Here is a 25545-nt window from a genome sequence, read left to right as displayed (position 1 = left end):
TCAAATTGTAAGAATTATTTGACTAAACTTATAAAAAAAAGTCTGGCACTTAGCCTTTTTCTCTCTCCGTTATCTAGTCCTGTGTTACTTTCATCTGGTGTTTAAGATGTATTCTTTGTTTTTGGATGACATTACTTGATTTATATAAACAGTTGCTTATTAATGACCTGGAGGTGGTTTTCTTCACATTTGTGGTTTTAAAGATAGTTCTTGTCTTTATTTGTTGATAGCATGCAGATATTGATTCAAAATCATCTCTTAATGGGACTAATTTAACACTATATCACCATATGTTGTTTCAGTGAGACCTAGAAAATGTGCACAGCAGGTTACATTTAACAATTTTCCCTTATCATGCCTTCAGTGCAGCAGATATTCTCATCTATAGATTAGGTGTTTGGATGCCAAGATTGCACATCACCTTGAATGTAATTATGAAAGGTATCACACCCACTAAACCACTTTTCTGTCTTTTCCAAGTAGAGGTCGAATCACACTAATTCTTTGTTTGCATAACAAAGAATTTGTTGGTCGCCTTTAAACTGAAAGTTGACCTTATAATGGCAATGATGTCAGTGTTGAATGTATTCAAATCCACTGGGCTAAGAGGTCTTGTTCCTTTATTTGCAATGAAACACCCTCAAACTGCATGTAAAGTCCTGTTAAAACCATCTGAAGAGGCATCTGTCTTCCTCTTTATAAGGAAGGAGAAAATTGTAGTGCTTTCTGACTTAAGAAAGCTGCACAACTGCCTGACACATCAGTGTAGGGTACATACTTATTAAATATGTTGGTTTTATTCTAATTATTGCAGTTGTATGAAAATAATACATATAGAAACTGAGAGGTGGTGGCTTTTCTTCAACATGTTCCCTGGATAGCTCATATTTTTGAACATCTTTGAACAGCTGTCTCCTCTTTAAAGATGTATTACATATATTGCAGATCTTGTAAGTTGTGATAGCAATCAGATTTGCCCTTGGGTTCTGGTGCCTGTTGTTTTAAAAAAAATGGGTTTAGTTTCTTTTAACATTTAGAAAGCTGTGCAGTTGGGAAGAGTGCATATTGCCTGTACATAGTTAATCAAGTTTTTCATTTTTGGGAAATGTACGCAGTAAACCTGTAGAACTAAATGTATTGTTACAGCTAGATGGGAGGTGATCAACATCTAGATATTGTCAACATTTGCAGTACATGGGAGCATCAAAGCAAGAAATGTACTATGGTATTTGCTGTCATTGTATTGGTTCTGAGACACATCGAACAAATGAACTATCTGGTTTATCTTAGTTAAATTCTTGGTAAATCTAACAAACAGGATTAAAGACAGGAGACAGGAGAGATGAAGAGAAAGAGAGGAAGACAGAGAGGAGAAAGAACAGACAGAAAGACCCTCCAGGCAGGAGGTCCTTGTTTGGATCATATTTGTTTAGGTCATATTCTGTTTGGATTAGAAGGCAGAATTATATCTCTTTTGTGCTTGTTAGGTGTTATATAGGATTTGAATTCTTGGTAGCAGTTTAGGGTTTTTCTAGGTGGCCAGGACATAAGCCTCTGGGATGTCTAATAGTGTAACTTGTATGTTGTATTTTGTATTGTGTGTTCTTAGTGTGTGCTATTGCCATTATTAATAATTATTTTTTTAACCCCTTGTGCCTGATCTATTATTTTTGCCAAAGCTGTACCAGAGAACAGTCAAGTGCTTCTGATTATACCGAACATTCAGGTATATTCTTGGGAAAGTCTTTACAATTAGAAGGTTATGATTATTATTTTAATTATTGATTATCCCACTCACTCTATTTTCTGTATTTCTCTGTTTCCTTAATGCCCTATTTGTAACAGTATATACCTATGAGATGGTGGGGCTGGGATTGTCATTTGCAGTTCACATTCTGTTTAAGGCTTCAGAAAATATAAATAATGGCTATGGTTTGAGCGGTGGGGTTGCTTAACTGCAGGTGAACTTGATTGATCAAAATGGGTTTTCTGGAAAATTACTTTGCTTGATTAACATCAACACACAGAATACAGAATGAAAAGAAAAAGAAACAGAAAAGGAGGAAGAAAGGGAGAGAAGCTATGGAGAAGATATAGAGAGAAGAATAAACAACTCCATCTCACCCTCTTCTTAGTTTGTGTAATGCAAGAGAACCTTGTTCTGTCTTTGGAGACCAGTTACTAGCTGTATAGCTGAGCCTTATTTTATAGGGCCTGCTGTTCTATTCATTTTAGGAAATTAAGATTTCCTGTATTGTGGAATCCTCAGACTAAGAACATTCTCTCCTACATTGGCGATGCATTTTTAGAATAGAGAGACTGATTCGCATTCACTTTGGGCATCCATATTGTAGGAAAGGAGATGTCTGTGTCATATTCCTTCATAATAGGCATTTAGGCTTTTCTGGGTTTCTCAGTCTGTAGAATGAAGGCCACTGAAATGCATACATTTGTATATACAGAACGTGTTAGAGGGAACTGGTGCTATTTAGTGTTATTTGATTCTTAATAAATAATAATAAATATTGGTTTGTCTTGTCCAAGTTTGTCTCTGATTTATTACCGTCTTTCCAGAACTGCTAGAGAATAAAAAAGAATACATCTGCCATTTTTCAGGTGCCTCAAATTGTTTCCTATTGCTTGGTACATTTTTATTTTCTAACAATATGAATATGCTGAATCCCCATAGTTTTTGATTCACTATTTTTTTACTGACTTGTGATTATAAATTATGATAAATGTACAGCACATAATAGCTTATTTAATGCCTGATTTGTAATTCTGCTTTATCCCTGATGTATTTTGAATTGAATAGAAATGTGTTTGTTTTTATATAAAGTGCCCTAAATAAACATTAATAATTACCTAAATAAGTACATGAATGTTACATAAAACACCATCTGGTTCCCATAACAAATTATGTTACTGTATGAAAACATCTGTAAAATGTGAGCTAGGTTTTGATGAGGCTTAGGTAAAAGTCATTGGAAACTCCAGATCCCTAGGAAAGAAGCACAACACACCATATGGTTTATAGATCATGGAAAAAGGTCAAGAGGGATTTGTGTTTGTATTCTGTGTGTTGCTGTCTTAAAAAAGCTGCAGTTGTTTGAAACAGCATATACTTTCCTCATGTGTTACTTATTGTTACTATTACAGTATTTGTTTATTATTGGGATCTGCATTTCCTTGAAAACCCTTTCTTTGTGTTTTTTACTGGTTCAGTGTTGCTGAGATTTTGGAGAAGCACAGACTTCAAAAACCCATTTCATTTGTGAAGTCCAGCCAATCCAGCCGTGAGGAAGCTTATCAGCTGATGGTTAAGCTCACCCGATACACTGGACGCAAGTATGTTAAAGCACAGATAGAAGCAGAGTATTTGCCCTCCATATGCAGTATGCATGTTTGCTTATATTCATCAACATTATTTTAATGCATAACTTATAAGTATTTCTTTGGGCTATAAATGAATTACACTAGATTTGTAGAGATGAACAGGGAAATGATTTTGCTGCTCATTTTTTTTTCTGGCAAGTGTTGCAGCTTTGCAGTATGGAGTTGTTGTTCGAAAGAGAGCTATAATGAATGACTATATTATTGATTTGCTCCTAGGAATCCACCTGTAAGTGAGGGTCACTGGAGAGGATTGCTCCAGGATTTATTGGATATGCAGCAGAATGTGTATAACTGCCTGGAACCAGACACATGTTATCAGGTGTGTTAATGTCTTAATAAACCTTCATCTTTTATTTTTCTCATATTTTTATAGACTCTTGCTACTCCCATTCCATCTTGTATCTTCTTCTTCTTCTTTATATTTTAATTGGTTGTAAGGTGACAATTTAACACTAAAGTAACAAGTCACCTGCATATTAGCATCAGTGCTATCTGAGTCTACATGCTGCTGAAATGAGTAGTATCTAGAGTGTCAAATAAAGGGTTAAGCCACTAGAAAGTGCTGGTGACATACTCCATATATACAAAGGGATACGTTAAGACTAAATATGCATAAGAGAACGGGCCTGAACCATTGTGAAGCCAGTGTCCTATATAAAGGTTCAGTGAGTACACAATTTAGGTCTACATAGGGGAGTCAGACCCTCGTTAACAGGTTTGGCAAAGAGAAATGGAGTCTCGGGGAGGCTCCTGAATTCAGCACACAGATATCTAGACCTCACTGTGATGAGAGCAGTGCGAAAATCTGGTTTTGTGGTGAGACGCCAGATGAGCAAGTTTCTCACTGGCAGGTTTGTCATTGAGGGATGAGCAGGTTAGAGCCTCTCTTTCAGGGGGGACAGTGAGAAGTCTTTCGGTGAGAGGCTGGGAGAAACATCTAAACCACAGAAGGGACAGGTTACAGTGCAGTCCCGGAAGAGGATTGAGCACTGCGGCACATCCTGGTCTAGGGAAAGCAGGGCGACAGGATTTTCTCTGTATCCACTCTGGTTGGGTGAGGCATGTCTGGAGCTCCAGGGGAAGCTCAGAAAGCTCAGTCTCGTGTTGAGACACAAGGTCACTGATGGTTCCAGGGATAGGAGCGAAATGTCTAGGGGTAGGTGGCTCCTAGATACATATGGTTAAGGTTATTGAGAGCAGGGAAGGCTCTCACAAGGAAAGGAAGACAGGTAAAGAGCGAGACCGGCCAAACGGAATCAACTGAGGCTGCTACTCTTCAGCTTTCCTGCTCTCCACAACCTGAGTGGTCTACTCCTAAGTCGCTCACTTCTAGCCTGGGAGTTTCATCCCATTCATCCCATTCATCTTCCATTACTACGACATCTTACCATGAGACTCAGCTTCCCCGAAGCTCCCAGCACATCTCACTCAACGGTAGAGGACCCTTCACTACAAGCTGGCTTTCACTCAGACAGTCCTACTGTCTCTCTAGAGCTGGCTGTCTGTTACATTGCTTGAATGCCTCTAGGATTGTACTGGAACCTGACCCTTCCGTGGTTACTGATGTACCTGATGTAACCAGCCATCTCACTGCAAGAGCCAGCTTCTCAGAGTCCCTCTGGCAGTGCTGGGTATGACTGTCAGGTATGGCAGTGAGGGCCAAGCTGGTTAGAAAGGCTCTATCCCGTTTGCCCCGTACTGACGTACCTGCCAGTGAGAAAATCGCTCATCCTGCGTCTCACCGCAAGACCCGGTTTCTCAGTGTTCCTATCACAGTAAGGTCTATCAGTTCAGGAGGAAACTTGAGGAGCCTCCCCATGAGACTGTCACTTGCTGATACCGACTGTTTGACTCCCTTGCATTGCACTAGACTGTTTACTCACTGAACCTTTATATAGGACATTGGCTTCACACCGGTTCAGGACAGTTCTCTAATTCTGTCATGCATATGAGGTCTTAACACATTCCAGCTTATCTCTGGAGTGTCTCACCACCACCTTCTGCTGCTTATGGGTTTATAGAATAAGCTAATGAAACTCCACGAAGAAAGATGAATAGCAAAAAAAGTAAAATATATTTTTGTATATATATATAAAACCATTGTAACATGAAAACTTTAAAAATACTAATATTCTGAGTACTGTATAATGTCCGATTTATGATTACATTTAGTTGCATTGATATATTATATGATACAATAGTACACCTAAAATACACTAGTGTTCTAAATGAAGACTCTTGCCAGACACTTTGCATCTTGTATTGATGTAGACTTTCAATGCTTAATTGTTTTTTTTTCCACTATCCTTCTGGGAATCGTCCTTGAACCCAACATTTATCTAATGGTAAATCTTTCCAATTATCTGTACTGTTTTTGTAATGCTTATATTTCTTCTGGTCATTTTGGCTTAATACTCTAAAACCAATACAGACTCCCTATTGCTTTTGATAATCCTTGTTAATTTTTCAAAACAACTGCCTTCTGGAGTTATATATTATTTCTAAACATAAAAATCCATTTCTCTTAATCACATACTGGATGTTGGTGCCAGACTTTTACTCAGTTGCAGTAGCCAGAAAGTTGAGATGAAATACAAATATTCTTATAGTTTGTCTGGTTGTATGTGCTTTATGCTTTTTTATTCTGTTAGTGAAAATTAACCTTAAGGGCTTAGAATCAATTGTGTGAGTCAACAATGAATATCAAAGTTAGTTATCTAATGAAGTAAGGAAGTGTGGAGGGGTGTATTTGCATTTTTACAATTTATTGAAAATTTGAAATCTCCAATGCAACATTTTCTATTAAAGTGACATAGGAAGCCATATGCAAAATGTTATGGTATGCATCTATTGGTATTAGTATCTATTCTTCCAGATTACCACAAGTTATCTCAGTAAAGAAAATACTATTAAGCAAAAAAAAAGCCAGACTGCTACCTTTTTCATCCTGGAAAATAGAGACTAAATTTCATGTTGTAAATATCCTTCAAAACGAAAATAAACAATTCTTTGTTTGAGCAGAAAATTACATACTCATAATTTCTAATGTGTTTCGGATGTAGTATTTTTGAATCTTCATGAAAGTTATAAGTATCCCTTTTCAAAATGACAAAAAACCAACATGGAGATCGTGATCTCAAGCATAAACTGACAAAGAATTATGTTATCTAACAGTAATAGATGATACTTTTTTCTGTTTTTATGCAGTGGGTATCCTCATCTACCTATGATTTCAGAAATTTAATTTATTTTTATATTCATAGAATAATTATGGAACTGAAAATGAAGACCATCTCAGCTGCTCATTTAAATGATCATTTTTCAAATTATAGCCATAGGATATTTAATAGGAAACATAAGCGTACAAATTCAAACCTGATCACTCACTATAGATTGGAAGAAAATGAAGGCAGATGCTTGCCTTTTGAGTTCACCGATTAACTAAATCACCCATTAACCTATGCAAACCTTTAAATGTGGACCTTTAAATGTTATTTTGAATTGAACTGTTTTGGAATGGCCTATAGATTAGATCTTTCCATTCTGTTAATTCCTTAGCTAATTCCTTAGTTACTGCATTCTATATTCAGTGTAAATCCCAAATGAACTATGGGCATTGTTTGCTGACATTTTTATCTTGAGGAAAGATAGTTGTCAGGTGAATTCTAGAATACCTATAGTATGTAATAATGTCAGTCACATTTTAAGATGATGTTAAGATTTGATCAGGTTGCAAAGAAACAACCAATCATAAATTATAAAATGCAAGGGTTTAAATGTCTCTCTGTAGAAGGAAAAATAGCCTCTGGCTAGCAAGGAATAAAAAAATGCATATAGTAAACCTTTTTCTATTGCTCAGGGATGGTTCTTAAATCATTTTTTAGATTTTGAAAGTTTCTTAAACATAAAAACTTATATATTGAGTTGACATTAATATATGACTACAGTATTTTTTATTCCTGAGTACTGCCATCTAATGGAACCCTTGTGAGATTCTAAGTAACATCCAAAGAAAAATGTCTCACTAATTTTACTTTGACTTATGTGTTTGTGCTTCTGTCTGTATAGTAGCATTATGCAGGATACTGCATTTTGTATATTATATAAGGAAAAGAAAGTTTTGTAAAGCTAAGCCATTTATATTATTTAATCTTTTTTTTCATATTGGGCCCTCCGGGTTCATCATTATGGGACACCACATTGGTGTTAAAGAAGATACTGTTGAAATGCAATGGTGTTTGAATAGCAGCTACTGATCAGCAGTTTTGGAAGTGGCAATAGATCATTTTTATCTCTTATGTCTAGCTATTTCGGCTTTTTTGAGTGATTGCAATTTTTTTAGCTGAAAACAACATGTCCTGCATTTTTAGTCCATATACTCTCATTTTGAATGGGAAACATGCAAGACTTACAAGACCACAAGGGTACAGATCAGTGAGATGTTAGAACATTTACCATAGTGATTATGGAATCAAAAACATAATTTCCAAGGGTTATGACCTTCATGTATATAAGTTCTAAAATATGAATTACAGACAGCAGTTATGAAGTACATATTTCTTTGTGCCTGAGTGTTGAGTATTATTAAATGTGGAAAAAGGATTATGTCAAAAAAGTATTTAAAACTCACATGAACAGTGAAAGATGAAGCAAACAGTCTCAGAGATGACAATAGGAAACCTTAAGATGGGAGGGGAATATTTAATGTATTAAATGAGTAATTCACTTGGGTGTTTACAAAGGAAGAAACCAAAAACACATAATTGCAAGAAAAAGTTTGTGAACCCTTTGGAATTACCTGGATTTCTGCATTAATTACTCATAAAAATGTGGTCTGATCTTCAACTAAGTCACAATAATAAACAAACAATCTGCTTAAACTAATGACAAACAAACAATTGTACTTCTTCTTGTCAGTACTGAACACATAATTTAAACATTCACAGTCTAGGTTGGAAAAAGTATGTGAACCTCTAGGCTAATGACTTCTCCAAAAGCTAATTGGAGTCAGCTGAGATGTGATTGGAGGTGTGGGTTGGAGTTGCCCTGTCCTATAAAAAAGACACACAAAGGTTGGTTACTAACAGAGTCTGCTCTTCTCAAGAAAGAGCTGTTCATGTGAACCATGCCCCGATCAAAATAAATATCAGAGGATCTTAGAAGAAGAATTGTAGAGATGCATAAATCTGGAAAAGGCTACAAAAGTGTTTCTAAGGCCTGGGTGTTCGTCAATCTACATGTAGCGGCAATGCGTATTAATAAGGTATTAAGTTTGCTGTCCCCCCGCCAGTCTCTCTCCCTCATCTCTGTCGTGCTTGACAAAGAGAGGCTATTCCATGTGGTTCAGATTTAAGGTGTTTTTCTGTTTGATAGAGTTTTTTGATAAGGAACAGCTCCCAGCACTGAGATTCTCCAGCCACCTTAATGAATGGTCATCTCTGGTGCCATTCTGTCTGGGAGATTCCAAGGGAGAGACTCATCCCAAGTTGTTTACAACTCTAAGGTCAGAGAGCATTGTTACTCATCCTGCACCTTGATCAGCTAAGCAGGAACTGGTAGAGTGGGGTAACCTAATGCCCGCATAACTTTCAACCAATAAACGACCATAGTTCCTCAGACTCAGCTCGGATAATCACGTGATGGCCAGTGTGTCTGAGTGCCAGGACTTTACCTTGTTCTAAGAGTTGAGACCGGAGGTTTCCCCGCGCGTAACCAAAGGATCTGCCGGAGGTTAGCCCAGCAGCAAGCCTCGTGAACCGCTGGTAACCCACCAGAGTGCTCGCCTGATTGAGTGAACTACGGTCGGAACTGTTGATAGCTGAATCTTAGTATTCAGGACTAGCACTACATCGGGAACGAACTGGACTTCTTCCCGTCTAGAGTGTGACTTGCTGGGACCTGCAGTCATTTTTCAGGCACTGCCACTGTGCCACAGCAGGAATCTCTCCCTCTTACTCTCACACCTCCAGCCGCACCAGGACTGACTGGCACTGAGCCAGAGGATGCCGTTTGAATGCAGCAACAGTCTGTTGCTGTTCCTTTGTGTCCACGGGAGATCTGAATCCACATAAATTGGATGAGTATTCAACATTCTACATTGCAGCTCGAGAATTCAATTGTTACCTCAATCCCAGTTGATGTCAATTTAATTCATGAGTTATTTACTTGCTTTTGAGTATCTAGTGTAGAAGTTGTAATCAAAAAGCTCATTAACGAAACAGTATAAATTAATGGTATACTGAAAGTATGCAACTCTTGATATTTGTAACTCTTCGCGATTGAATATATACCTTTTGTATTCTGCTAACCCTCACTTTAAGATCTGTTATGTTTAAATGCACATAAATGTATTCTCGTGTATTAGTATCCATGTGTGTGTGTTGCTGAGTTGTTCCGCAAGGTTGATTTTCTAATAGCCATTGAAGAATCATTTTGTGATTTACTGCTACAATTAATAATTGTCCCACTAAAAGCACAAAACCCCTACACACAGTAAGACAAATTGTCTACAAATGGGGGAAATTCAGTACTGTTGTTACTCTCCCTAGGAGTGGGCATTCTGCAAAGATCATGGCAAGAGTGCAGTGTGCAATGCTGAAGTAGGTGAAAAAGAACCCTAGGGTAACAGCAAAGTACCTGCAGAAACTTCTTGAACTTGCCAAAGTCTCTGTTCATGTGTCCATTATAAGAATAACACTGAACAAGAATGGTGTTAATGGAAGGACACCACGGAGGAAACCACTGCTCTCCAAAAAAAACCTTACTGCACGTCTCAAGATTGCAAAAGACCACCTGGATGTTCCACAATGCTTCTGGGACAGTCTTCTGTGGACAGATGAGACAAAAGTTTAACTCTTTGGCAGAAACACGCATTGCTATGTTTGGAGGAAAAAAAGCACTGCACACCAACATCAAAACCTCATCCCAACCATGAAGCATGGTGAAGGGAGCATCATGCTTTTGGGCTGCTTTGCTGCCTCAGGACCTGGACAGCTTGCTATCATAGAGTGAAAAATGAATTCAAAACTGTGTCAAGAAATTTTACAGGAGAATGTCAGGGTAGCAGTCCGTCACCTGAACCTTAATAGAAGTTGGGTGATGCAACAAGGGAATGACCCGAAACACAGGAGTAAATCAACAACAGAATAGCTTAAACAGAACAGAATTCGTGATCTGGAATGGCCAAGTCAGAGTCCAGACTTCAACCCAATTGAGATGCTGTGGCACGACCTGAAGAGAGATGTTCACGTGAGAAATCCCAGAAATATCAATGAACTGAAACAGTTTTGTAAGGAGGAATAATTACAAATTAAATTATCTCTAAAATTCCTCCTAACCGTTCTGCAAGTCTCATCAGCAGCTACAGGAAACGTTTGGTGGAGGTTATTGCTGCTAAAGGAGGTTCTACCAGTTAATAAATACAAGGGGTTCACATACTTTTTCCAGTCTGGACTGTGAATGTTTCAGTGATCTGCTCAATATTGACAAGAAGACGTACAATTGTTTGTGTGCTATTATTTTATGCAGATTGTGTTTGTCTATTATTGTGGCTTAGCTGAAGATCAGACCACATTTTTATGAGTAATTAATGCAGAAATCCTGGTAATTCCAAAGGGTTCACAAACTTTTTCTTGCAACTGTACGTAAGGCTGAGAAAAGAAATCTATATATTAATACTAGCATAAAAGAGACATATGTGTTACATTTACTAGAAGCACTTAATAAGTCTCCAGCTTCTGAGTATAGTATATACCACCTTTCGTGCTAATGCAAATGAGTAATATTATTTATTGGCTGTTAAATTCTTTAAACAGTCACTTAAGACAAATACCCATTGAGTAGAAAATGTGATAATGAAACACCCGTCCACACAAAGAACGATAAATTTGAACCAAGTAATTATAGGACGGTAAGTCATATGGCAATTTCATATAACATTGTGGAGATGATAATTAAAACTAAACTACAGAACCTTCTGTGCAGGATTCTGGGGTATTCAGCATGGATTTAGAAAAGTTAGTTTTTTTTAACCAACAAGCAACATTCATAATAGACATGTCCTTTGGCATATTTTGTCATGATGATGTTCCATATAAAAAGTAAAATACATTTAATATTTTAGACAGAACACCATTTTGTACTCTTTCCCGAACAAGTAAAGTTTGTTGGGTTGTTGAGCCTGGAAGAAGCTATCTTGCCACTTTTTAAAAGTGATGGCTGGCTTCTTTAAAGAAACATTAAGATGAGATCCTCAGATCAATTAGCCACTTCCAGTCAAACTAGCTGTATGGCCTCCACTCATTTATGGTAAAATCTTTCTTAATTTTCTATGAAAACATTACCCAATTTATGATCTGTATTCTTTTTAAATATTGTTTAAAATTATTATATATTAATAAATATTTATGTTAAGTATTTTAAAAGCCAAATGTTTTGAGTGCACTTACAAACACTTCGCATGTATCTAGCATTAAGCAAATTGTATTCCATGCGAAAAGACAAATTCCTAATACAAGAAATTGTATATGGCCAATAAAGTGATCTTATCTTATGTGATACTCCCATAAAAAACAGACTCTAAGGACCAAAGCATAGGTCTGTCAGCACCAGAAGTAATCCACAGTTACGACATTTCTGACTGAAACAAAGGTGCAAATGTTCAGAAAAACAATACATTTAGCACAATCAAATAGCAGCACCCATCACAACCTTTTGACTTTTCAGCTTAAATTTCTAAACTGTTGTTTGACCCCCTTTTGTGTCACTTAAGACCGAAGATCTGCCATGGAGATGTAGAAACAAATCCTTTCTGGTTATGAATACCTTTCTCTTCATGGAGGTGAATTTGTAGTAGCGAAGTATGTCTTTCACATTTGAAAAATGTCGATTTGTTCAGGTTGTCTTTTCTTTCTTTTATGTGTTTTTGTTGGGTGGTTTACAATTTATCACACTAAATTGTAAAAAAAAAAAAAAGTTTTTGTGATGATATACAGTAGCTTACAGCAATGCTCAGTTTCCCTTGGAGTAGTTCTGACACTCTTTTCAACTTCAGATATTTACAGAAAGCCTGCTGTGCTCCAGCCGCCTGGAAAATATTCGCCTGGCTGGGCAGATGATGCACTGCAGTGCTCTATCGCAGGACACTCCCGTTAACGTGGCCTTCCGAGGAAAAGCACAGTCCAAGGTCAGCTACAAGAAGAGCATTGAATTGGTTCTGGCAGCAGCAAGGGAATACTTCAACTCCTCCACAGCCCTGACTGACAACTGCATGCACTTGGCCAGGTAATTATTTTATGTAAAAAATAACAAACTCAATTTTAGGTCTACCCTCTGGGAGTTTTTAAAAGTTCTTCTTTGCAAGTTTTTTTTTAAGCAAAGAATGAATTGTTGATTTCTTTTTTTAATCAGTAGAAGATTGCTTGAAGGAATCAAGTAAGATTTTATTATTTTTTGTGTGTTTCAGTTCAGCGATTATAGCTTTTGTAATAACAAATAAGACGATCGATTAACGTAGTTGACAGTTTCAGCAGGCTTGTCTGAAATTTATTGTAATTGCTGGCTAAGGAAAATTTAACACTATTGGTTGTCTGTATTTCAAGAAAAGAAAATAAAGACCTTTTATTATTGGCCAGCAAGGTCAAGGTTGGTGAAGACCGATAATTGGGTTAGTTTTTGTAAATTACAGTGAAGGAGTGTCTCATTACTTTAAGTTTTCATTAATAATCTCTGTTTTACGAATTGCATTACATATGTTATTAGGTTTTGTTTCCCATAATATTTTTATTAGGCACTTCATGGCCTAGTAGGCTGCAACTAGTGCTGAATATTCTGATGTACCTGTCCAGGTACATCATCTATTACACACTTACTGCTGAAAGCATGTAAGCAACCAAAAGCATCTCCAATAATATTACATACTAATTAATGCAATATAAGTGTTTCACTCCTGAAAATGCATAACAGCCAACTTTTATTCCCATGCCTCCCCCATAAATAAAGGAAATTACTTTGTAGTTTCTCTTTTATGAAGTGGAGCATCAAGCCGTACTTTCAGGTGTTCATGCATAACAAAATCAAAATCACAAAAAATAAAAAAATAGACATTGCTAGTATCTTAAATGCAGTAGCAAGTTGCTATTATTTATTTGCCCCGTTTATTGTTAGAAACTTTTTCGTCTCATTTAATGTGGATTCTGTATCTAACACCTCTACTTATTATTACATATTACAAACATATTTGTAATCAGTAGCATTTGCTTTGATTGACTGCCTCTCATTATAGTGGGGCTTGTAGCTTACATTATTAGTAAGACACTATAAAAAGGGGAAAACCCATATGTAGTTAATTCACATTTAATTAAATATAATGGTTTTACTCTATTTGCTTTATTACATTTAAAACCTTATCATCTGCAAATATGGAAAAAAAGCAATAATCAGGCTGTTATCCATGTTCAGCTGTTTACAGACTTTTTGCTTAGTTTTATGCATGAGCCATATGGTAAGAAAGAAAAAAATAAATTTTGTGAAATTGGTATTATTTTGTAGTGTCCTTTGAAGCCTGACACTCAGCAAATAAGGTCTGGATTTTAGGAATATTCAGCAAAAAAAATCCTACATTTCCAAAACAAGGAAACCATCATAATTTCTATGAAACTATATTGAATTATAATAGAAATTTTAAGGATAGGTTTAGTGTTTGTATTATTAATCTTTTTTATTATATTTTAATTGCTATAAAGGAGATGTCTATATCTGTTAATGGTGCTTGACATTGAGCTGCTTAAGGTCACAACCAGGGTATGAAATTATGTTCTTGAGATGGCAAAGGATGCTGATCTCTGGTGTTAATCAATGGTCAGAGCTGTAGTTTTAATTTTGTATGTACATAATTGTATGTACATAATTGAAATGTAGATTTTCTGTATACAATTCTTAATAGGATGCTTCAAGTGGACTGTGCTTTTAAATGGAAGACTGTTAATGATCTTGATCTATAGAAGATTTTGTACCTAATTTTGGCCTCCATTAATTCTGCATTTAAACATTAGTTCCCCTACTTTGAGCTGAGGGGAATACATTATTTGTTCATCAGAGATTTTAATAATATACACAGCGTAGTACCTGAAGGAAATTATTGTAGCTCGGTGTTGATGGTTTACACACATGGATTAGTGGCTTAACATCTGGGCTTGATGAAATGCACATCATACGGAATTAATAGAAAAGAAATCTGCAGTGTGTTACAAGGGTATACTGAGCTTTGATGTTTTGTACAAGCAGACATGTACAAAAAAGTAGTCACTGAGAATGGAAAGTGATACAGTGTTGCCTATATGATGCCTCATTTGGATGAATGATAAATGTCATGTTTAATTTGATAAAACGTAGAAAAATCATTTATAAATGTATTTATATAACATCCAAAAGGGTGGAATTTTTGGGGGCTTTACCATAAAAAACTACAAAATCAAATACGACCCAGCAGAATAAATACATGTTGAAAACAAACAATAGATAATACAGTAAATACATGTTAAAAAGAAACAGCTTACATGTAAGAATACATAAACACATATTTCACTTTGCCAATATTACACTATCATTACTCTAACCTGATAGCCTCATACACAAAACAGTCACTTTGCATTAACTATACTAGACTGCACAGAAAACAAAAACTTTCTTGTATACATTTTTCTTGGCCACAGGCATTTTAAACCACCTCCCTGAAGGTGGCAGTTGAAAATGGGAATGGACAGGGTGGGAGGGGTCATCAACAATAAGCTGAGCTTTCCTTTGAACTGCAATATAATACAGCTCTTTAAAATGTTTCTATGGTTGACCAGTTATTTTAATAGAAATATTAACAATTCTGGCCACTTTCCCCCCTACTCTTAATATTCAAGCTCCTATACTGAACCGTGATATCAAAAATAAGGATGCTTTCTTCCAACATTCTATATACATCAGTAAATAATCTTACAAAGGCCATAACATTTGTATATTTTAATAGAATAACAAAAGTTCCCTCCATTTTAATTTCTTTCATGTAGATGGAAAATGATAAAGGTGACAATGCTTTATGAATGTTTTCTGAAACAGGTTTGTACCTTGCCTTATCCTTCCCAGACCTCTCTGACAATCATCACCTGATATAAGACATTATGTATTTCCCTTTAAATTGTGAGCAGGCTATGTGGTGTTTATAGGTATTTAAGCAATTCTAAATTATGTGAATACAGGTTGTTTGACCATAACGTATGCATCTTTCATCAGTCACATTTTGGATATGTGCAAGCAGCACGATGTTGGTTAGCAATGTGTAACGTCACATGTGTCTGAAAAATAATTCCCTGAAATGTTTTTGTTCAAAGTTGTCAGATATGTATAATGTGAGGTAAATATTTAGGTGACTGAGAAGTCTCTCTTATATTTTAGATAACGTTTGTGACACTAGGCAGAGTAAACACCTAGCTTCAAAGCAGAGAGGATGTTGGTCGAGATATGGGGGTCCCTTGATCAGAAACCATTGTACGGTTTACCTTGGTATGCTTGTCATATGAGCAGTACAGACGCACACAATATAATATCACATTAGGAGCACAGTGGAGAACAAGGAAGATGGAGAGGAGAGACAAGAGTCTGGAGGAGTTGGAACTTGAAGTTTGCGCTAGGCGAGAGCCCCTACTTCATGATCATCCAAAGAAACCCTGACTGATGCTAAGCATTTGAACCTTGCTAGGGAGAGCTTGCTATTCTGTGTTTTTAGGGAACTTGGGTTTCCCAGGTTAAAGATACCTCAGTTTGAAATGTCTTTCCTACTTAGGGTGCATTTTTATGAATAGGGATACAGGGTCCCATTTATTGTGTGGCATCCAGGGTGCAGAAAGGGGGATTTAACTGCAGGTTGTATTGCATTTAGTTAGAAGTCTATCTCTTATGTGACCTCTGTAGGCATTAAGATTTTAATACTTGCAGAAGTCTGTTTTTTTTTGTGTGTGATTAGAATGCTAGGCCTCTGAAATGTGTTGTCTGTAAATGCTGTGCATAGAGTAACTTGTGTGCAGTGTAGTTTGTGTTTTGTCATTGCAACAAATATTTGTTTAATCAAGTGTCCCTGCATTATTACTCTTTTCACCCAAGCTGTGCTGGAGAACAAAGAATTCACATGTCTCTCGTGCTTGGGTATATTCTGGAGATATTAAGTTGGTGGTTATTAATAATTAGTTCACTTATTAACTAAACCGCTCAGTCAGTTCCTGATTTTCACCAATTTTCGTAGCCCCCCATTTGTAACAACAGTGTGGACTAGAATACTGGTCATTTCCTTTGTAACATATTCAGTTACAAACATATATTCAGTTCAGTTATTTTAACAGAAAAAATAAGTCTGTTAAAAGTCGAACATTGAAACATACCCCAGTAAAGCATGCTTCCAGCTTAATCCATAAATTCTGGTTTGCTGAATGTTGTTTTACAAAGAACAGACTAACACACTTAACTGCATGTATTTATGTAAATTTGTGCATTATTTCTGTAATGAAACAGCGCTTTGTTTGCCAGAGGGTCTTTAAACTGTCAGCAATACCAATCCAATTCCCAAACATGTCTGTTAATGTTAGGAAAGCTAGAAAGAGATTTCTGAAGATGGTTAATTTCTCAAGGTACTATTGTGCACAAGTTATGTTAAATTAAATTAGTTCAGTCTTTTCCCTATGTGGGGGACATGTCATTCCCATTAGAACTTATAATCCGGATTTTAAAAAAATGCAGAAATCAGTAGCTAAAACCCAAAGGAACCACAATAAGCTCTTTAAGCATTGCAAAGTTTCTCCATTTTATTACTGTCAAACTCTGTGTTATTTTAGAAAATTAGCTATAATATTCTATATTTGCCAAATGGGGTTGTCTTTGATATTTTGCTACACAATACGTTATGGCTGTGATTTTATATACAGTCTAATGAATATATACTGTACCTAAATTTCTTGCATTGATATTGATATTCATCAAGCATTATAACTAGGCGTATTCATTAGGCACTATTCTACCATGTGATTCAAGCATATATTCTGTATTTTATTAAAATAATTTTATGACCGCTTCTATCTGTATTGATACAGTATACACAATGTTACTTTTAAACTTGTTACATTTTAAATATTTGTTTTCCATGTGCAATATGTATTTCAATAGCACACTTAGAATGAGAGAATTTTTTTTCTTTTTGAATCAATACTTTTCTGTGATTGTACATACATTAAACATGTACAGTAGAACAATACTTGATTATTATTTTTTCACTGTCAGTCAGTTAACTTGATTTACTTGCGATACCTGTGATTTACCAATGATAGTTCTCATGTTCTATGTTTGCAATCCTTATTACCTTCTGAATATGAAATTACAGGGTTCCAGCACATGCAGGGTAAGACCGTGAAGTTGTTGGTCCACAAGTTCTAAAATTGGACTATTGCACAGTAGTCTCTGATTTATTTGTAATTGGTTGTATGTACCCGCTATTACAGCAAAAAACATTTAAGTGTTTTTGTTTTGTATTTCTTGCTCAATAGTTATATAAATGTACAGTAAGCACCATTTAAATACTGCATTATGTAAGATTATTTATTTTTAAATTGCAGTGTAAGAAAAGAATACATCTCTGTGACTGTAATATGGTACGGTAATATGTTAACGTACGGTGTTGTGTTTTTGGTTTTCTTGAACCTCCAGTCAATTATGCACATATTCTAGGAGAAATAGGACATTTAACTAAAACCTTAGATCCTGCTGCAAGTGCTTTTGAACGTAAGACCTAGAGTATACTATGAATCCCTCTCTACATAGGCTGAAAACCAATTTAGAAAATCTGCTCTGCAAACATAATCAGGTGAATGTGATAATTAGTCCAGTACTTGCCAACACAAATTCAAGGAAGGGGGAAAGAATTAGGATAGAGAGAGTTAAACCTGTGAGAAGAGCTGTGACATATGAAGGAAGGTACCTCAGTAATAAATTCCTACCAGTAAAACAATGCAATGTGTTAGAGGTACAGAGGATTAAATTTATGGAAATGACAGAATTATCTTGCTACAAAGTAATGTTCTACACTACCAGTATCAAGCTTTAAACCCCAAGCAAATGTAATTGTGAATTACCATTCCTCTTAGAATGTCCGCAAAATGGAGACTTCCTCTTATGCTTTGGCTGTGAATAAAGGGAAAATAGACCACCACCTGATCTTTAGGGACTTCTTGGGTATGTGGTGTGCATGGACCAGACACTGTTGGTCTGGTGTTTGTCAGGCTTGAATGGAGGTCCGACAGTGACTAAAGAGGGTAGAGCTGTACATCAAACTTTGATCCAGTCTAGGCAAACTCTTGACTGAAGTGACACTCCTCGTAATAGGTTTGGTCCCTTCACTCCTATTGCTTTTCTTTACTTTCCACCTATCAGTTTCATCAAAGACATTCTATTGCCCTGTCTACTGGGGTTCTGGCAGGCTAGTTTAGATCTAATATTTAAATATTCGTTTAAATATGCCTCTAGGGGTTTGTGATTGCCTTCCATCTTGACAGGATGAATTTGAATTGAATTTTTAAAACTTGAAACTTGTAATGTCTGAGTCTCTGCTTTGGTTTTGCCCTTTCATTTGACCCTGAACAAGCGTGGTATGTTACTGTCTTGAAGTGAGGTAAATAATATTGTATTTTTTAATTTAGTGAGTTTACTGTTTTTGTAACTATTTTGAGTTAAGATTATCATGTAGTGATGCATTCAGTATTTTGCTTAGCTTTTTTCCCAATAAGTAGAGATGTATTTTCTCTGTATGAAATTTAATTTTGCTCTCAATGAGCAATAGGTGTCTTACCTCATTCTTCCACTAGAGGGTTCCCTTGGCATTTCAACAGATACACCTGGTCCACGTGGCTTGGATTTTGTTTTTTTTTTCAATCTGAAATCCTTTCTCATTGCTTGCTGCAATCAAATCACTGTTTGTTTCACCTTTTGTATTATAATTAGCCATTTAATTAAAGACAGAACAAGAATTCATGTAGATTTTACCTTGCTTCCTGAATTCCAATACCGCTGGTTAAATTTCTGGTTGCCATGGTATTATCTTAATGATAAATCAATGGTTTACATTTGTTTTGGCATGAACTAGTAGTTTTAACATACATTTGTCTGTTTTCTATCACAGAACCTTCTGCTGAATTTATGGTTCTGTGAGCTTAACCTCCCTCTGGCACAAGAGCAGCCCATCTGAGTTAACATTCCTACATGACCATGTTGTTTTATGACAACGTCTGCGTAGCCTTATTCCTTTACCATGAACAGGAAGTTCACAAGATGTGTTAGATCGAGAGGCCAAACTTAGGATTTATTTACTAACAGCTTTGCCATTAATATCAGAAATCTCGCCAGTTAATGAGGCATGAGCACAGAACCTGACATTATTGAATAGGAGAGCTTACAAATACGTGCTTGTGGTTTCTAAGGGAGCAAACTGAAACTACAGTGTCTAATCACATATCTATCCACCCATCCATCATCTGAAAGCTGTTTATTGATAGTAATGGGTTGTGGCAACCCAAAGCTTATCTCAGAAGAATACAGCTCAAGACAAGAGGAACTATTCTCTGGATAGAATGCCAAGCTAGACAGACTTTTAGAATTTTGGAGACTCCATTAGCTCTGTCATCATGTTTTCGAAGGGTTGGGAAGTGACTGGAGTACATGGTGAAAACCCACATGAACACAGGGAGAACTTGAGGAAGTGGTAGAAGAAGTGACAACAAAAACAAGATTAAACACTCTCCAAGCTATAGCTAGAAGTTCAGTAATGTCTGGAAGAAAGAGAAAGATTTAAAAGATGATTTACTGCTAGGTACGGTTATATCATGTTTTGATTAAAATAATGCTCAAAATAATATTTCCCATTGTTCTTAAAGGTGCTGCTTACAGCTGATTGCAGATTGCCCACCTGTCATTCAAGAAGAGCTTGATTTGATCAGCGCTCTGAGCCAGCTGGAGGAGTTTGAAGTGAAGATCCTCCCTTTGCAAGGTATTAAAAACTCAGTTAATATCCTGGTTTATGTTAATCAGTTTGTTGATGAATCCTATAGCCCAGAGGTTACAATGTGTATCACTCCAGACTGTGGCTAGAGCTTCTAGTGACAATGCTTGGTAGCACTGAGCAATGCTCAATAGGCCATAATCCTGCAGAGCTGTGTTAGGTATACCAGTGCCATCTCCATCTCTGTCTTGGTTCCAGCAGAACCAAGGGTGTCATTAATGATAACTTTGTCAGTCGTCTGTTTGTCAAAACATTATCTTTTACTGCTTATTGAGCCAGAATTTGTATTTTATATATTGTTTCATGATTTTTTCTTAAAGACTAAATACTTTATCAAAGATTTCCTTGACTTATTCCACGTTTCCAGTATAGTGTGAGGTTTGCTTGTTGGTGCTATTGTTTCTTTATTCTAAAGAGAACCACTTGAGGTAAGTAGTATCTGGCAAGCCTTACATGGAATAAAATGCTTCTTTCTTAACTTCTTTGCCCTTTCCTTGAGTTTTTTAAAAATAAAACAATTGGTCTTGACAGCTTTAATATGAATGCCAGAAAAGTTTTTTTTGTTATCGTTCATATATTGAACGTGCTTGTTTGAAGCTTCACCTTTAAGGTTCACTTGATTCTGTTCTCTCACTTGAGTGCTCTATGACTAAGTACCCTATAGGGAAAAATTAGCAGTGAAGTTACTGACAGTGACTCACAATGCCCTTGTAATGTTGAACTGCATCCTGTTCACTGTCGTCCAGCTGAAGATATTAATGGTCAGTTGGCTTGTGCACATTTATAAAGGGTAGTGGCTGCAGGGACATATTAGTCACAGAGGAATGATTGTGAAGCTCTTCAAGCCTCTTGTTTTAGAAGTATTAGTGAGGATCAACTGTGAATGCTTGCAGAAATATTTAGAATTTAGAAGAACTAAAACAGTTTCGGCTGTGGAGCTGACAGTGGATCAAATAAGGATTAAACTTATTTTTTGGAAGGCTTTAAACCTGTTTTTTTTACGCTAGTAACATCTGCTGTTTATTGCCCCAAGTAGTCCAACTTGGCCAGCACTGGCAACAGGGGACCCATGGGGCAAGAATATTGAAGATTACAGCACAGATGCAGCAATACATTAAGCCTCTATGCCAGCTGTAGTGAAAACTACAGCTGTATTCTGTTTAAAATATGTTTTACCGAACTTTATTCCATAATAAAGGAGGAATCTGTTAATAGCAAAACATGGACAGATGACATTGAATAGCTAATGCAATTTAAGTTGTTTTGACTTGCTTAGGAAGTTCCTTGCATGTATGTTGCAATTTTACAAACATTGATATTTCTGCATAATTTTCTGACTTTTCTGCGTCTTTATTAATGACCATTCTGAACCTAACCATCTTTTAATTTTAGCCACTTACATTTTTTACAAGTTTTTTAAACACCAGGTACTACTTAATTCTTTTGTGATTGTCATGGAAGGCTACAGCTGTGCACTAATAAATACATATCGACACGCTCATGTAGACATTTACTTGAGCATACAGGGATATTTGTAAGTAAATGTTATCTATCACATAAAGCAAGTGTCAGTTATTTGTGGAACATTTAATATTTAAGCTCCTTGCACTTGGCCCCAACATTCATTCTATAAAGATGGCCCCGTTAGAAGTGTTTTAACTTTTTTATGAAAAGCGGTAATAATATATAATCTTCTTAAAATAATAGTACTCCATTTTCTGTTGGTGAACATGCTATTCATAGAAGAATAATAACCCCACCTTGCGCCTGTTGCTTTCAAGGGCTGGGTTGGGTTCTCCTGCAGCCCTGAATTGAAAGAATCAGCCATATCACTGCATGCAGTACAATATGCCACATGCTTTACATTCTTAAATTCACACTGTCAGTTTTTGACATCTGGCATATTTACCCTAGTGAAGCAATGTCTTCAAAGTCAGCACTAAAATTAACTAAAATTTAGGGTTACAAAACTACCTTAATGAGCCATGCAGTTAGATGATAGGCTTCTGTGTCTGATCATTTTAGTTAATATATTTTGAGAATAAATACACATGTCTCTTTAAGGCAGTCAGGAAGCAGATTTCAAGCAAAGATTCAACTATGAAGACCAAGGACCTTTCAAAAAACTTAGGGATAAAATTGAATAAAGGCACAGGAGAAAGGTATACAAAAACATTTGAAAGACCCTTAATATCTCTTAGAGCATGATGAGGTCAGTGAAGTGGAAGGCACACAGATTAGCCTGTCCAGACCGAGTAGCCTGGCAATGATAAAACTAGAAGTGATGTCACCCTGAAAAATCTTTCAAAATCCACAAGAAGTTTGTAACAACATGCTTAATTGATTCTCCAGACCAATGTCATGGTTTTATGATCAGACAAGATAAATATAAACTTGTTGATATAAATACAAAGCATCTGAAAAGTACTAGCAAATCTTACTCTAAGGTAGAGGAAAACTTACTTCAGAACATAAACTGAAATTCATCTTTCATGTGAACAAAGATCTAAAGCCAAAGGTCAAGGTTACACTGGAGTGTCATAGGAATAAGAAAGTAAATGAGTGGCCCAGTCAAATTCCGGACTTGAGTCCTATTGGGACTCGGTGGAAAGACTTTATAACTACTGTTCATAAACTATCTTCAAGGACCTTGAGAGAGCTTGAGCAAATCTACTAAGAAAAATAGGCAAGAATTGCACCACGCCAGTGTGAAGTTGGTTGTGACCTAAGGCTGTGATTGCTGCCAAAGGTTCAAGTTTTGAGATCACTTCATTTTGAGCATTCAGGTTTTTAATTAAAGTTTAACAAAATTTGAATGCATCATTTTCTAATTTCACAATATTTCACAATTCACAAAAACTATCTTTTATAGTATAAGTAAACCTACAAGTTTTGTTGAAACCAACTGACTTAAGTAATCAATAGCCATTATGCTGACACCCTAAACCTTATTATAAGGAATGGATTGTGAACTTTAGAGAAGGTTTTTTGTAACAGAATACGTGATCATGAATGGAACAATGACTTTCTAAATCAAGATACAAAGGCATTATGCTGCAAACCTACATTGTTTCATGCAAGCTATATTTTCTTACTCCTAGGAACATGCAAAATGAAAACCTGCTCAGGGCTCCTTACCTTTAAGATATGTCATTTTTTATTAGTTACTGGAGAAAATGCTGATTGATGTCTGTTTTAGTATAGATATGTTTTTACTGTGAAGTGAAATGTATCACAATGGTCTGTAATGTTTCATAGCCGTTCAGGGACGCCAAATACGTAATCATAGTGGCTCTCTGAAGGCACCAGTTCTGTAGGGTTTGGGCATTTACTGAGACAATTATTAATTGTAGCAGTAAATCACAAAGTTGATTCTTTTGATGGCTTTAGAATCCAACCACGCGACATAACTCAAACAACGCGCACACACAGGTACTAATACACGAGGATGCATTTATTAATACATAGAATATGCATATAAACCTAACAGACCTTATCGAGAGGGTTATCAGAATACAAAAGATATATATTCATTCAGTTACAAAGTGTTACACATATCAAGAGGACATACGTTCAGTATATCATTCATTTAGACCGTTTCGTAAATGAACTTGGTTATAACTTCTACATTAGATACTCAAAACAAGTACATAACTCTTAGGAATTAAATTGATATCAACTGGTTGGGATAACAATTGAATTCTCGAGCTGTAATGCAGTGAAGTTGAATACTCATCCAATTTCTGGGGATTCAGATCTCCTGCGGGCACAAAGAAACAGTTGCAGGCTGTTGCTGTCCAATCCGCGCTCTCTGGCTGTGTGCCAGGCTGTGCTGTGCGGCTTGCGACGGTGCGCTGCTGATGCTCACTGACCGGCTAGTTAGTGTTGGCTTTAACTAGCAAAGTTTGTGCACAGGAGAAAAGATGACTGTGGGTCCCAGCAAGTCAGGAAGAGGACCGGTTCGTTCCTGATGAAGAGCTAGTTCTGAATAGTGATTCAGTTGTCCACAGTTCTGACCTGTTCACGAGGCCTGCTGCTGGTTACTCTCTGGCAACCTCCACTCTAGACTCTTAGAACAAAGGAAAGTTCTGGCACTCGGACACACTGGCCGTTCCGTGGTTGTCCGGGCTGAGTCTCAGGATGGTCAGGAGGCGCGCTGCGAGAATGTCCTGCCCTTGGGAGCCTTCTGCTCCTGGGCCATCCTGCCCTGGAATTCTCCTTTGAATTCCCTTTAGAACAGTCCACAGAATCCTCTCCAGAATCTTACTGAATCTCCCGAATCTGAATCTCTGAATCTCTGTGTTGCCTGTTTTTACCTGGAGGAACTTCAGCTCATTGATTGGCTGAAAGTTCCATGGGCATCAGAGTCCCACGTGGGTTACTCGGCCCTACCAGTCCCTGATTGGTTGATCAAGGTGAGATATGAGTCATTTAGTCCTGACACTTAGTAATGCAGTCCAGATGTCCAACTGGCACTCCCTAGACAGATAGGCGCCAATGGATGACCATTGATCATGATAGCCAGACTTAGCTAAGTGCATCCCCCTTTGGGAGCTGTCCTAGGAAACCTTAAATCACCCTGCACTAATGGTCTCTCTGTGGCTGCACCACAGAGATGAACAGAGAAATGGGGCCTCATTTGGGAAGCTCAGAAACACTTAATTCTGCCTTATTATTAAGCCTCGCCGCTACAGGTCTGTATACTCAAAGTATTAGGTAAAGTAAGAGCTGTTTCTTTTTGTTGTTTTTAAAAACATTTTAAGCTTAATAAGATTCAGTCTGTAGTGTACAAGCAAGTATAAACAGCTTTGTCAAAATACTTTTTTAAATGATTCAAGTTGTTTAGAGTTCTCCTGATTGTTCTTGGTGCTATCAGTAACCACTCCTGATTTTTGCGTGACCGTAATAATGTGATAGTTCATACAGTAGATAACATTTTAGCAGTTGTCATTATAATGTATTTAATTATGTAAAATGATTGCTGTAAAGTTGTTGGTGTGTTGACATCAATAGAGAAGTAAGCCTTCATGTTGATATGTGCATTACATATGGAAAATAACTTTAATCAG

General features: G+C 36.6%; 1 protein-coding gene across 1 annotated transcript in view; it reads left to right on the top strand.

Moving 5' to 3' along the window:
* nbas (NBAS subunit of NRZ tethering complex) overlaps window positions 1-25545 on the top strand; it is a 274777-nt gene that overhangs the window by 76570 nt on the left and 172662 nt on the right. The window contains exons 28-31 of the mRNA XM_088938542.1: window positions 3226-3348; window positions 3613-3715; window positions 12449-12678; window positions 20352-20464. Of these exons, the coding sequence (XP_088794668.1) occupies window positions 3226-3348; window positions 3613-3715; window positions 12449-12678; window positions 20352-20464 (569 nt within the window). The remainder of the gene's footprint in view (window positions 1-3225; window positions 3349-3612; window positions 3716-12448; window positions 12679-20351; window positions 20465-25545) is intronic.

Source organism: Atractosteus spatula, chromosome 2 (genome assembly GCF_055471065.1).
Source record: "Atractosteus spatula isolate fAtrSpa1 chromosome 2, fAtrSpa1.hap1, whole genome shotgun sequence".
Taxonomy (NCBI): domain Eukaryota; kingdom Metazoa; phylum Chordata; class Actinopteri; order Semionotiformes; family Lepisosteidae; genus Atractosteus; species Atractosteus spatula.
The sequence above is the reverse complement of the archived record's forward strand: the minus strand, read 5'-3'. Positions and strand labels throughout refer to the sequence as shown.